The following is a 15,134-nucleotide window of genomic DNA, read 5'->3' on the forward strand; positions in this document are numbered from 1 at the left end:
TGCATAACGCCTTTTTGTATGACCAAACAACTCAATCTTTGTTTCATCAGTCCACAGGACCTTCTTCCAAAATGTAACTGGCTTGTCCAAATGTGCTTTTGCATACCTCAGGCGTCTCTGTTTGTGGCGTGCTTGCAGAAACGGCTTCTTTCGCATCACTCTCCCATACAGCTTCTCCTTGTGCAAAGTGCGCTGTATTGTTGACTGATGCACAGTGACACCATCTGCAGCAAGATGATGCTGCAGGTCTTTGGAGGTGGTCTGTGGTAGATTGTCCTTGACTGTTCTCACCATTCTTCTTCTCTGCCTTTCTGATATTTCTTGGCCTGCCACTTCTGGGCTTAACAAGAACTGTACCTGTGTTCTTTCATTTCCTTACTATGTTCCTCACAGTGGAAACTGACAGGTTAAATCTCTGAGACAACTTTTTGTATCCTTCCCTTGAAAAGCTATGTTGAATAATCTTTGTTTTCAGATCATTTGAGAGTTGTTTTGAGGAGCCCATGATGCCACTCTTCATAGGAGAATCAAATAGGAGAACTACTTGCAAGTGGCCACCTTAAATACCTTTTCTCATGATTTGATACACCTGGCTATGATGTTCAAAGCTCAATGAGGTTACAAAACCAATTTAGTGCTTCAGGAAGTCATTAAAAAGTAGTTAGGAGTGTTCAAATCAAGAAAATGATAAGGGTGCCCATACTTTTGCACCGGTCAAATTTTGTTTAAATGCAGATTGCACATTTTCTGTTAGTACAATAAACCTCATTTGAATCCAGAAATATAACTGAATCCATCAGTTATTAGATATATGAAATAGCTGTTGCAAAAACCAAAATTGTTAGAAAGCAAAAAGGTTAACATTAATAGGGGTGCCCAAACTTTAACATATGACTGTATATTTTCCCATATTTTTGTGGAAAAGTGAAATTTATAAGATGTGTAAATGTCTGTATGAAACTGGTGGTTGTGGTTGAAATATTCAGTTAAGACAATGGAAAGTGACAAATAATGGAGGAAGCACTGGGTCCGTTTAACGCAATGAGGAAATGCAGCATACTTCTATATGACCCTGTAAGCAATGTTTTACCTGCAATTCTTTAGGGTTAGGGTTGGGGCTAGAGCTAGGGTTAGGGTTGGGGTTAGGGTGGTGTTGGGGTTAGGGTTATGGTTGCGATTGTGGTTATGGTTGGGATTAGGGTTGGGGGTGTTGTGGTTAGGGTTATTGTTAGGTTGGGATTAAGGTTAGGGGTCTGTTGGGGTTAGGGTTGGAGTTAGAATTGGGGGTGTTACAACTGTTTAGGTACATCAGGGGGTCTCCAAATGCAACATGGCGTCCACCATTGATTCCAGACAAGTTTGCGTTCAAACGGTGCTTCTGAGCTCTGCTATGCGCCCAAACAGTGGCTTTCCCCCACATACAGGGTATTGGTGTACTCAGGAGAAATTGCACAACAAATTTTGTGGTTCATTTTCTCCTGATACCCTTGTGAAAATAAAAAATTTAAATTTTTTATGAAAAAAGTAAAATGTTCATTTTTTCCTTCCATATTGCTTTAGTTCTCGTGAAGCACATGAAGGGTTAATAATCTTCTTGAATGTGGTTTTGCGCACCTTGAGGGGTACAGTTTTTAGAATGGTGTCACTTTTGAGTATTTTCTGTTATATTGACCCCCAAACTCACTTCAAATGTGAGATGGTCCCTAACAAAAATGGCTTTGTAAATTTTGTTGGAAAAATGAGAAATCGCTGGTTAACTTTTAACCCTTATAACATCTTGACAAAAACAATTGTTTCCAAAATTGTGCTGATGTAAAGTTGACATGTGGGAAATGTTATTTATTAACTATTTTGTGTGACACCACTCTTGCTTTAAGGGTACAAAAATTAAAAGTTTGAAAATTGCAAAATTTTCAAAATTTTTGCCAAATTTCCATTTTTTTCATAAAGTTATATCGAAGAAATTTTCCCACTCAGGCCGTGATCACACATGCGAGGAATACGGCCGAGTCTTGCATGTTAATACCTGGCACTGCAGCCGGCACTCGGGAGCGGAGTGTGCTGCTCCATGCATTGCTATGCAGCCGCACGCTCAAATCCGAGTGCTAGCGGCAGTGCCAGGTATTAACATGCGAGACTCGTCCGTGTATCTCGCATGTGTGATCCTGGCCTAACATGAAGTACTATATGTCACGAAAAAACAATATCAGAATTAGTGGGATACGTTGAAGCGTTCCAGAGCTATAACCTCATAAAGGGACAGTGGTCAGAGTTGTAAAAATTGGCTTAGTCATTAAGTAACAAATTGGCTCTGTAACTAAGGGGTTAAAATTGAGAGCTTGTCCCTAAGATATTCAGACCCCCACCTAATACTGATGGACTATTGGCAATATCCCCTATCTATCAGCTGTTTGAAGAGGCTGCGGCACTCATGCGAACACCAGCTAGTTCAGACAGCTGCTTGGAGGAGGTCTTCCTTGATGCTTCAGTACTTATCCTGCTCCTTTTTGTGTGGTGGAACATAGTGATCCCTTTTAAGGCATATCTGATAAATATTATGATTATATGAGTTGAAATTTTGTGTGAATATTTTGATTGTTTTGGTTACTTCCGTCAAACGTTTCTAGTTGTCGGTGATTTTTATGCACAAGTCATCAATTTTAAGGCTGGATTTACAGTAGCATTGTCTTTCACTATTTTTCACTTTGACCTTTAACCCCTTCACCCCCAAGGGTGGTTTGCACGTTCATGACCGGGCCAATTTTTACAATTCTGACCACTGTACCTTTATGAGGTCATAACTCTGGAACGCTTCCATGGATCCCGGTGATTCTGACATTGTTTTCTCGTGACATATTGTACTTCATGTTAGTGGTAAAATTTCATTCAAATAACTTGCGTTTATTTGTGAGAAAAACGGAAATTTGGCGAAAATTTTGAAAATTTCGCAATTTTCCAACTTTGAATTTTTATGCCCTTAAATCACAGAGATACGGCACACAAAAAACTTGATAACTAACATTTCCCACATGTTTACTTTACATCAGCACAATTTTGGAACCAAAATTTTTTTTTGTTAGGAAGTTATAAGGGTTAAAAGTTGACCAGCGATTTCTCATTTTTACAACACCATTTTATTTTTACGACCACATCACATTTAATGCCACTTTGAGGGGTCTATATGATAGAAAATACCCAAAAGTGACACCATTCTAAAAACTGCACCCCTTAAGGTGCTCAAAACCACATTCAAGAAGTTTATTAACCCTTTAGGTGCGTCACAGGAATTTTTTTGAATATTTAAAAAAAAAATGAGCATCTAACTTTTTTTCATAAAAAAAATAATTCAGGTTCAATTTTTTTTATTTTACCAAGGGTAACAGGAGAAATTGGACTGCAAAAGTTATTGTGCAATTTGTCCTGAGTACGCAGATACCTGATATGTGGGGGGGAACGACTGTTTCGGCGCATGGCAGAGCTCAGAATGGAAGGAGCGCCGTTTGACTTATTCAATGCAAAATTGGCTGGAATTCAGATTGGACGCCATGTCACGTTTGGAGAGTGCCTGATGTACCTAAACAGTGGAAACCCCCTACAAGTGACCCCATTTTGGAAACTAGACCCCCCAAGGAACTTATCTAGATATGTGGTGAGAACTTTGAACCCACAAGGGCTTTACAAAAGTTTATAACGTACAGCGGTACAATTAAAAAATCATATTTTTTCCACAAAAATGATCTTTTCACCCTCAATTCTTATTTTTCCAAGGGTAACAGGACCCTAAAAGATATTGTGCAATTTGTCCTGAGTACGCTGATACCCCACATGTGGGGGTAAACCACTATTTGGGCGCATGGCAGAGCTCGGAAGGGAAGCAGCGCCATTTGACGTTTTTGGCTGGAATTGAGATCGGACACCATGTCGCGTTTGGAAAACTCCTGATGTACCAAAACAGTGGAAACCCCCCACAAATGACACCATTTTGGAAACTAGACCCCCCAAGGAACTTATCTAGATGTGTGGTGAGCACTTTGAACCCCCCAGTGCTTCACAGAAGTTTATAACGCCCGGGCGTGAAAATAAAAAATTCGTATTTTTTCCACAAACATGATCTTTTAGTCACTATTTTTTTATTTTCCCAAGGGTACCAGGAGAAATTGGACCTTAAAAGTTGTTGTCCAATTTGTCCTGAGTATGCTGATACCCCATATGTGGGAGAAAACTACTGTATGGGCACACGTCGGGGCTCGGAAGGGAAGTAGTGACGTTTTGGAATGCAGACTTTGATGGAATGGTCTGCGGGTGTCATATTGCCTTTGGAGAGCCCCTAATGTACCTAAACAGTGGAAACCCCCCACAAATGTCACCATTTTGTAAACTAGACCCCCCCAAGGAACTTATCTAGATGTGTGGTGAGCACTTTGAATCCCCCAGTGCTTCACAGAAGTTTATAATGCCCGGGCGTGAAAATAAAAAATTCGTATTTTTTCCACAAACATGATCTTTTAGTCACCATTTTTTTTATTTTCCCAAGGGTACCAGGAGAAATTGGACCTTAAAAGTTGTTGTCCAATTTGTCCTGAGTATGCTGATACCCCATATGTGGGAGAAAACTACTGTATGGGCACACGTCGGGGCTCGGAAGGGAAGTAGTGACGTTTTGGAATGCAGACTTTGATGGAATGGTCTGCGGGTGTCATGTGCATTTGGAGAGCCCCTGATGTACCTAAACTATTGAAACTCCCCACAAGTGACCCCATTTTGGACACTAGACCCCCCACGAAACTTATCTAGATGTGTGGTGAGCACTTTGAACCCCCAAGTGCTTCACAGAAGTTTATAACACTCGGACGTGAAAATAAAAAAATCATTTTTTTCCACAAAAATGATATTTTTGCCCCCAATTTTTTATTTTCCTAAGGGTAACAGGAGAAATTGGACCCCAAAAATTGTTTTGCAATTTGTCCTGAGTAGGCTGATACCCTACTTGTGGGGGTAAAACACTGTTTGGGCGCATGGCAGAGCTTGGAAGGGAAGGAGCACCATTTGACTTTTTCAACTCAGAATTGGCTGGAATTGAGATCACACTCCATGTTGCATTTGGAGAGCCCCTGATGTGCCCAAACAGTGGAAACCTCCAATTCTAACTCCAACCCGAACCCCAACATGCCCCTAGCCCTAACCCTAACCCTAGCCCTAACCCTACCCCAACACACCCCTAGCCCTAACCCTAGCCCTAACCCTAATGGAAAAATGGAAATAAATACATTTTTTTAATTTTATTATTTTTCCCTAACTAAGGGGGTGATAACGGGGGGTTTGATTTACTATTTATGGCGGTTTTTATTTTTGGCAGCTGTCGCACGCTAAAAGACGCTTTTTATTGTAAAAATAGTTTTTGCATCACCACATATTGAGAGCTATAATTTTTCCGTATTTTGACCCACCGGGTCATGTGAGGTCTTATTTTTTGTGGGACGAGTTGACATTTTTATTGGTACCATTTTCGGGCACGTGAAATTTTTTGATCGCTTTTTATTCCGATTTTTGGGACGCAGAATGAAGAAAAACCAGCGTTTCATGAATTTCTTTTGGGGGGTGCGTTTACACCGTTCCGCGTGCGGTAAAATTGATAAAGCGGTTTTATTCTTCGGGTCAGTACGGTTACAGCGATACCTCATTTAGGTCGTTTTTTTATGTTTTTGTCGGTTTTATGCAATGAAAACTATTTTATATAAAAAATAATTATTTTTGCATCGCTTTATTCTGCGAGCTATAACTTTTTTATTTTTTCGCTGATGATGCTGTGTGGCAGCTCGTTTTTTGCGGGACAAGATGACGTTTTCAGCGGTACCATGGATATTTATATGCGTCTTTTTGATCGCGCGTTATTACACTTTTTGTTTGGCAGTATGATAATAAATCATTATTTTTTGCTTCGTTTTTTATTTTTATTTTTTAAGGGGTTCGCTAAAGGGGTTAACTAATGAGACAGTTTTATAGGGCGGGTCGTTACGGACGCGGCGATACCTAATATGTGTACTTTTATTGTTTTTTTTTATTATTTCCAAAAAATGGATTTATTGGGGGAATATTTTTTTTTTTTTCTAATTTATTTGGCGATTTTTTTTTTTAAATTATTTTTACACTTTTTTTTATTTTTTTTTTACTGTATTAAATAGTCCCAGGCGGGACATCACTGTCCTGTGATAGATCGCTGATCTGTCACATCACAGATCACTGTGACAGATCAGCGATCTGACACAGGCACTGCAGAAGGCTTCCTCATGCCTGCGCTTTGCAGGCACTGAGGAAGCCAGCTTCCTCAGGCCCCCGTCGCCATCTTGGATTCGGGGGCCTGGAGGAAAGGAGTCCCACGCAGCAGCGCTGCACATTGCGCTGCCGTGGGGGGCTCAGGGAAGCACGGAGGGAGCCCTCTCCCTGCCGATGCTTCCCTTTAACTCCCGATACACCGCGATCATGTTTGATCGCGGTGTGCAAGGGGTTAACGTGTCGGGGGCGGTCCGTGACCGCCCCTGACACATTGTGCCGGGTGTCAGCTGTGATAATCAGCTGACACCCGGCCGCGATCAGCGGCGCTCACCACGTGGGCGCCGCTGATCGCGCCCGACGTACTATCCCGTCCATGGGCATAGGGGCCCAGGTCCCATGGACGGGATATACCGTCGGATGTCGGGAAGGGGTTAATGCACCACGCCAGCGTTTTTACTTTATTTCTGCGATGGAGTGGTGCTACCAATGTAAGTACGCTGCCGCTAGTATTATACTCACCTGCTACTGTCTTCAGCTCTTCCCGTCGCTGCTCGGAACTCGATACGCCATCTTGTGACTGAAGCTCTCAATGTACAGGTGTTTCTCACAAAATTAGAATATCATCAAAAAGTTAATTTATTTCAGTTTTTCAATACTGAAAGTGAAACTCCTATTATATAGAGTCATTACAAACACAGTGATCTATTTCAAGTGTTTATTTCTGTTAATGTTGATGATTATGGCTTACAGCAAATGAAAACCCCAAAGTCATTATATCAGTAAATGAGAATAATGAGCAAAATCACCTGCAAAGGCTTCCAAAGCATCTACTAAGAAGGTCCCTTAGTCTCTTTCAATAGCTCCACAATCATGGGGAAGACTGCTGACTTGACAGATGTGCAAAAGGCAGTCATTGACACACTCCACAAGGAGGGTAAGCCACAAAAGGTCATTGCTAAAGAAGCTGTCTGTTCACAGAGTGCTGTATCCAAGAATATTAATGGAAAGTTGAGTGGAAGGATAAGTGTGGCAGAAAAACTTGCACAAGCAGCCGGGATAACCGCAGCCTTGAAGTGATTGTTAAGGAAAGGCCATTCAAAAATTTGGGGGAGATTCACAATGAGTGGACTGCTGCTGGAGTCATTGCTTCAAGAGCCACCACACACAGACGTATCAAGGACATGGGCTACAAGTGTCGCATTCCTTGTGTCAAACCACCAATGCCAGAAGCGTCTTACCTGGGCCAAGGAGAAAAGGAACTGGACTGTTGCTCAGTGGTCCAAGTTGTTGTTTTCAGATGAAAGTAAATTTCATTTCATTTGGAAATCAAGGTCCCTGAGTCTGGAGGAAGAGTGGAGAGGCACACAATCCAAGCTGCTTAAGGTCTAGTGTGAAGTTTCCACAATCAGTGATGGTTTGGGGAGCCATGTCATCTGCTGGTGTAGGTCCACTGCGTTTTATGAATACCAAAGTCAGCGCAGCTGTCTACCAGGAAATTTTAGAGCATTTCATGCTTCCTTCTGCCGATAAGGTTTTTGCAGATGGAAATTTCATTCTCCAGCAGGACTTGGCACCTGTGTACACTGCCAAAAGTACCAATACCTGGTTTACAAACAACAGTATCACTGTGCTTGATTGGCCAGCAAACTTGCCTGACCTTAACCCCATAGAGAATCTATGGGGTATTGTCAAGAGGAAGATGAGACACCAGAACCAACAATGCAGATGAGCTGAAGGCTGCTATCAAAGCAACCTGGGCTTCCATAACACCTCAGCAGTGCCTCAGGCTGATCGCCTCCATGCCACACCGCATTGATGCAGTAATTGATGCAAAAGGAGCCCCGACCATGTATTGAGTGCATTTACTAAACATACATTTCAGTAAGCCATCATTTTGGATTTTACAATCCTTTTTCAAGCTGGTGTTATAAAGTATTCTAATTTACTGAGATAATGACTTTTGGGATTTCATTGGCTGTAAGCCATAATCATCAACATTAACAGAAATAAACACTTGAAATAGATCACTATGTTTGTAATGGCTATATAATATGAGCTTCACTTTTTGTATTGAAGGACTGAAATAAATTCACTTTGATATTCTAATTTTGTGAGAAGCACTTGTAATTCTGTGGTGGGGGATTCGTTCTGGCTCTCTTAAGGGGGCTTTACACATAACGATATCGCTAGCAATATCGCTAAAGCGTCACCGATTTTGTGACGCAGCAGCGATATTGCTAGCGATATCGCTATGTGTGATACTTACCTCTGACTGGCTCCCCCGCTGTCCATCGCTGATCGCGCGAGATCGTCCACGTCCATTTCTCATCGGCCACTTCCTGCTGGCGCCGACGAGCGACACGTGGACGCGGGCGGAAGGACGTCATCTTCGCCGCGTCTGAAAGGTAACTAACGACCGCTGCTGCGTCGCTGTGAGATCTGCCTGTTTGGCAGCTCACTAGCGACCACTTAGTGATGCACCAGCGATCCTGACCGGGTCGTATCGTTGTTGGGATCGCTTGTGCATCGCTAAATGTAAAGGGGGCTTTAGACTTACATTGAGTTGTGACTTCCGGCTCGCTGAGCAAACACTGGGGCGATCTGGCAGGACCCAACCTGCAGAAGACTACAGGAGCGGTGCTGGGAACAGCTGAAGATGGCATTTGGTGATTGTACTACTGGGGGCAAGGAACTTAGATTTGTGGCACCACTCCAGCACTGAAATGCAACCCCCCAAAACGCTAAAGTGTATTGACTTACACCCTACCTCACTGCTAAATTAGCTATATTGCTACACTATTTAGGTACACAACGTTTTTTAGTGATCTTGTTGACTTAATAGTTAATTATTTTGTATGATATTTTTCAGTCAGTATTTTTTGCAGATTGTGAGTTGTTTCTCCTTCGTGCTTCCTTTTTCGGCATCGCTCTGGGTTAACATACCTGAGAGGCAGTGACTTGTGGTGTGATCATATGAACATGTTGGGTGTGACTAAGATGAGTATCTTATTTCGGTCACTTCACATCACTTTTATTACTTTCCGCAGGTTACGGTCTGTTCTGTTCGTTCTGCAGTGGAAGTTGCGCTCACTTTTGAAGAGATGAAGGAGTGATCCATCCCCTTGACAGAGAGAAACCATGAACAGCACGGTAGAACTAGTAGAGAATGTCAAGAAGCTGGTTGTCCGCCTTAGAAATGTGGAGGAAGGGAAACAGATAGACAATCTGGTTCAGATATTGGAAGATTTGCACGCTCACACCTTTTGTGATGATGGTGCGTTTTGTCATGGATTGCTGTTGTCTTCTTTACATGATTATGAGAGCTAACACATTTATGTATTTTTTGTAATTAAATATCAGCTACAGAAATATTCAGTCATGTGAACGTCCATTTGCCCCTGTTACTGGTGCTGGAGTCGTACATAAAAGTTGCTGTCATACAGGAGGTAATGTAACCTAATGCAAGAATGCTTGTTTTTTTTCCTTATTTGCTTTTGGGTCGACCTCATGACTACATGTTTTACATATCTCTGTTCCTGTAGCGTGCATTGCTCGGTAGTTTGTACCTGGTAAATCCTGCTGGACGCTTCTTCAAACAGGAAGCAAACCTTATTTTTATTTAACAAAATAATCTGATAACCGGACAGCAGACAGTAGAAAGTTTATCAATGGCTTGATGCCCTGTTAAAAATGGCAAGTTTTATCATTTGCTGTAGTACATTGTATGGTTTCCGGAGTAGTTAACATTTTTTGTAATGGACCATATAGTTCCAAAAATATAAACCTTTTAATTAAGTGCTAATTTTATGGCTTTTACTAAGGGGGCATGGCTCACAAAATTTTCTGAGGACATGTCTATTTAGATTGCTCTCCATTATTAAAGTAAAGTAGTGCAGTGCGCAGTCGCCAGGGCTCTTTCACCTTTTCCTGCCCTTGCACACTGCAGTACTTTGCTGTTGCCCTGGTCAGAGTAGAGAAAAGTACGCCTGCGCAGGAGCACGATGTCGGGAAGACTGTGTGGATGACGAAGGACTGCATTACAAGAAGAGAGGAGGCAGCGACGCCCATCAGACACAACCGACCCATAGGTATTGGAAACAGGGCTGTGGAGTCGAAGTCTGAGTTGGTATAAAATGGACAGACTCCGACTCCTAAAATATATAATAAATTGGATACAGTAGTTCAATGCAGGATGTGCTGTAAATGTTTTCATAAGAATTTGGGAAAGTTATGAAATGTCATAAATGTCTGTTCTATTCCTGATCTAAGGATCTCTGCATTTGCTCTCAGTAGGGGGAGGGTAAATCTGTGCTGCACCTTATGTACATGCTCACTAGGGGGAGGGTGAATCTGTGCTGCACTTTATGTACATGCTCACTAGGGGGGAGGGTGAATCTGTGCTGCACTTTATGTACATGCTCAGTAGGGGAGGGTGAATCTGTACTGCACTTTATGTACATGCTCAGTAGAGGAGGTGAATCTGTGCTGCACTTTATGTACCTGCTCAGTGGGGGGGGTGAATCTGTGCTGCTGCACTTTATGTACATGCTCAGAGGAGATGAATCTGTGCTGCACTTTATGTACATGCTCAGTAGAGGGAGGGTGAATCTGTGCTGCACTTTATGTACATGCTCAGTAGGGGGAGGGTGAATCTATGCTGCACTTTATGTACATGCTCAGTAGAGGAGGTGAATCTGCTGCAATTTATGTACATGCTCAGTAGGGGGAGGGTAAATCTGGCTGCACCTTATGTACATGCTCACTAGGGGGGAGGGTGAATCTGCTGCACTTTATGTACATGCTCAGTTGGGGAGGGTGAATCTGTGCTGCACTTTATGTACATGCTCAGTAGGGGAGGGTGAATCTGTACTGCACTTTATGTACATGCTCAGTAGAGGAGGTGAATCTGTGCTGCACTTTATGTACATGCTCAGTGGGGGGGGTGAATCTGTGCTGCTGCACTTTATGTACATGCTCAGGGGAGATGAATCTGTGCTGCACTTTATGTTCATGCTCAGTAGAGGAGGTGAATCTGTGCTGCAATTTATGTACATGCTCAGTAGGGGGAGGGTGAATCTGTGCTGCACTTTATGTACATGCTTAGTAGGGGGTGAATCTGTGCTGCACTTTATGTACATGCTTAGTAGGGGGTGAATCTGTGCTGCACTTTATGTACATGCTCAGTAGGGGGAGGGTGAATCTGTGCTGCACTTTATGTACATGCTTAGTAGGGGGTGAATCTGTGCTGCACTTTATGTACATGCTTAGTAGGGGGTGAATCTGTGCTGCACTTTATGTACATGCTCAGTAGAGGGAGGGTGAATCTGTGCTGCACTTTATGTACATGCTCAGTAGAGGAAGTGAATCTGTGCTGCACTTTATGTACATGCTCAGTAGGGGAGGGTGAATCTGTGCTGCACTTTATGTACATGCTCAGTAGAGGAGGTGAATCTGTGCTGCAATTTACATGCTCGGGGGAGATGAATCTGTGCTGCACTTTATGTACATGCTCAGTAGAGGGAGGGTGAATCTGTGCTGCACTTTATGTACATGCTCAGTAGGGGGAGGGTGAATCTGTGCTGCACTTTATGTACATGCTCAGTAGTGGAGGTGAATCTATGCTGCACTTTATGTACATGCTCAGTAGAGGAGGTGAATCTGTGCTGCAATTTATGTACATGCTCAGTAGGGGGAGGGTGAATCTGTGCTGCACTTTATGTACATGCTTAGGGGGTGAATCTGTGCTGCACTTTATGTACATGCTCAGTAGAGGGAGGGTGAATCTGTGCTGCACTTTATGTACATGCTCAGTAGGTGAGATGAATCTGTGCTGCACTTTATGTACATGCTCAGTAGGGGGAGGGTGAATCTGTGCTGCACTTTATGTACATGCTCAGTAGAGGAGGTGAATCTGTGCTGCAATTTATGTACATGCTCAGTAGGGGGAGGGGGAATCTGTGCTGCACTTTATGTACATGCTTAGTAGGGGGTGAATCTGTGCTGCACTTTATGTACATGCTCAGTAGAGGGAGGGTGAATCTGTGCTGCACTTTATGTACATGCTCAGTAGGGGGAGGGTGAATCTGTGCTGCACTTTATGTACATGCTCAGTAGTGGAGGTGAATCTATGCTGCACTTTATGTACATGCTCAGTAGAGGAGGTGAATCTGTGCTGCAATTTATGTACATGCTCAGTAGGGGGAGGGTGAATCTGTGCTGCACTTTATGTACATGCTTAGGGGGTGAATCTGTGCTGCACTTTATGTACATGCTCAGTAGAGGGAGGGTGAATCTGTGCTGCACTTTATGTACATGCTCAGTAGGTGAGATGAATCTGTGCTGCACTTTATGTACATGCTCAGTAGGGGGAGGGTGAATCTGTGCTGCACTTTATGTACATGCTCAGTAGAGGAGGTGAATCTGTGCTGCAATTTATGTACATGCTCAGTAGGGGGAGGGGGAATCTGTGCTGCACTTTATGTACATGCTTAGTAGGGGGTGAATCTGTGCTGCACTTTATGTACATGCTCAGTAGAGGGAGGGTGAATCTGTGCTGCACTTTATGTACATGCTCAGTAGGGGGGTAAATCTGTGCTGCAATGTATGTTCATGCTCAGTAGAGGAAGTGAATCTGTGCTGCACTTTATGTACATGCTTAGTAGGGGGTGAATCTGTGCTGCACTTTATGTACATGCTCAGTAGAGGGAGGGTGAATCTGTGCTGCACTTTATGTACATGCTCAGTAGGGGGGTAAATCTGTGCTGCACTGTATGTTCATGCTCAGTAGGGGGCAGTGCTGAGGGGTCGGAGTCAGGGAAATAGAGGAGTTGGATGTTTGGCTTACCAACTCCCTGATTCTATAAGGTCTTTTTCTTGTCTTGCTTGCCGGATTAGTGGCAGATATACAGCATATTAGAATGCTGTATATCCGTGATGAAAGATGGTTGCCTTAACTCACATGGGACAAACCTGGTGAAAGGTTCCCTTTAATCTAACTGCTGAAAGAGCTATGCCCTTAACCAAAACAGTACTAGCTCAGTCATGATTTTTTTTATTTTATTTTAATTAGATAGAGTCAAGTTGCTCTGAAAAAAAATCAAAGGTCCAATAGAACAAAATTTTACATGATGAAATACTTATTACTTCAATGTTTCCCATCGTGGCACACAGTAAAGAGGAGTCAAAACATTAGATTAGTGTCAGGATCCACCTAAAAGATGCCTTGGGTTTTCTCTTGCAACCATGGGCACTGAAAAAATGTGTATTTACAAGTATTTGGTTTGGTTTTGCATTTTTATTTGGTACTCATCCACAGTATGTGTGATGTCTATGTCCGGGGCTACTTGGCCTATTTGGTTACATAACGGTATAGTCTGATGACTGATGATTTAGTTGAGATAGAAGCTTTGTGTAACTTGCACTAAAGTTATGGCTGACTGTAACTACGGCATGATGTGCCAAATCGTTTAAAAGTCACATCCTATACATTGACATGGCAGCCATGTTTCACTTTTCTGTAGTGCGACATACCAATATTATTACTAAGTACGATACAATTGGGGAGAAAAAAAACTCACATGAAAGTTGCGCAACAGTGGCATGCACGCTCTAGTATGACGCAACCAAAGTCATTATGTAGTCCTAGCATAGTTGGAGCAAATGACAATGCTTTGTGCGTTCTTTAATATCCTAATAAGGCTGTATTGACAGTACCTTACCTCCCCTGAACTTCATGTACAGTTTGTCCGCAGGCGGAGACAGTGACACCAGCGCTGATTGGGCGCCGGCATCACGTGTCACAACACCGCATTACGGCCCGGGGGAGAGCGAGTGCTGACACAGTGGGAACAGCGCGGGAATGGGAGGTGAGTATAGGCTTTATTATTTTATTTGGGCCGAACACTTAGTTTACGAAGGGTTTGTCCTAGTAGTGGACAGGGAGCCTGTCACTTCCTTTTGCCACTATAAAGGTCCCGTTACATTTAGCGATGCACCAGCTATCCCGACAACGATACGACCTGGTCAGGATCGCTGGTGCATTGCTAAATGGTCGCTAGTGAGCTGCCAAACAGGCAGAGCTCACCAGCGATGCAGCGGCGGTCGATACTTACCTGTCACACGCAGCGAAGGTGACGTCTTCCACCCGCGTCCATGGAGTCGCTCGTCGGCGCCAGCAGGAAGCCGACGACAAGAAATGGACCAGGACAATCTCGCGCGATCAGCGATATCCAGCAGGGAGCCGGGTCGGAGGTAAGTGTCACTTGTAGCGAGATCGCTAGCGATATTGCTGTTACGTCACAAAATTGGTGACGCTTTAGCGATATCGCTATGTGTGAAGGGGGCTTAAGATGCGGCTACCGCCTTTCAGGGCTTATCTACAGCATTAAAAATGCTGTAGATAAGCACCTGGTGCAACCTGAAAGAGAAGAAAAGCAAGTTTTATTATACTCACTCGGGGGGCGGTCTGGTCTGATGGGTGTCGCATGTCCAGCTCCTCCCATCTTCATGCGATGCCGCCCTTATGCTTGCTTCATGCCGTGCTCCTGCGCAGGCATACTGATCTGCCCTGTTGAGGGCAGAGGGCAGAGCAAAGTACCGCAGTGCTCAGGCGCTGGGCCTCTGTGAACTTTCCCTGCGCACTGCAGTACTTTGCTTCTGCCCTCAACAGGGCAGATCTGTATGCCTGCGCAGGAGCGCGACACAAAGCAAGCAGGAGGACAACATCGCATGAAGATGGGAGGCGCCGGACCCGAACTGGACCGCCCCTGGGTGAGTATAATAAAACTTGTTTTTGTTCTCTTTCAAGTCGGATTAGGGGCTTATTTATAACATTATAGAATGCTGTACATAAGCCCCGAAAG

At 43.5% G+C, this 15,134-nt stretch overlaps 1 protein-coding gene across 3 annotated transcripts in view; it reads left to right on the forward strand.

Moving 5' to 3' along the window:
• The window catches only part of LRRK2 (leucine rich repeat kinase 2), a 325,079-nt gene that overhangs the window by 21,005 nt on the left and 288,940 nt on the right, over positions 1-15,134 (forward strand). For all 3 annotated transcript variants that reach the window (XM_073573544.1, XM_073573542.1, XM_073573543.1), the window contains exons 2-3: positions 9,321-9,547; positions 9,634-9,719. In XM_073573544.1, coding sequence (XP_073429645.1) covers positions 9,412-9,547; positions 9,634-9,719 — 222 coding nt within the window. In that variant the 5' untranslated portion in view covers positions 9,321-9,411. The remainder of the gene's footprint in view (positions 1-9,320; positions 9,548-9,633; positions 9,720-15,134) is intronic.

This window comes from Dendrobates tinctorius, unplaced genomic scaffold (genome assembly GCF_039654945.1).
Source record: "Dendrobates tinctorius isolate UK_male_01 unplaced genomic scaffold, ASM3965494v1 ptg000035l, whole genome shotgun sequence".
Taxonomy (NCBI): domain Eukaryota; kingdom Metazoa; phylum Chordata; class Amphibia; order Anura; family Dendrobatidae; genus Dendrobates; species Dendrobates tinctorius.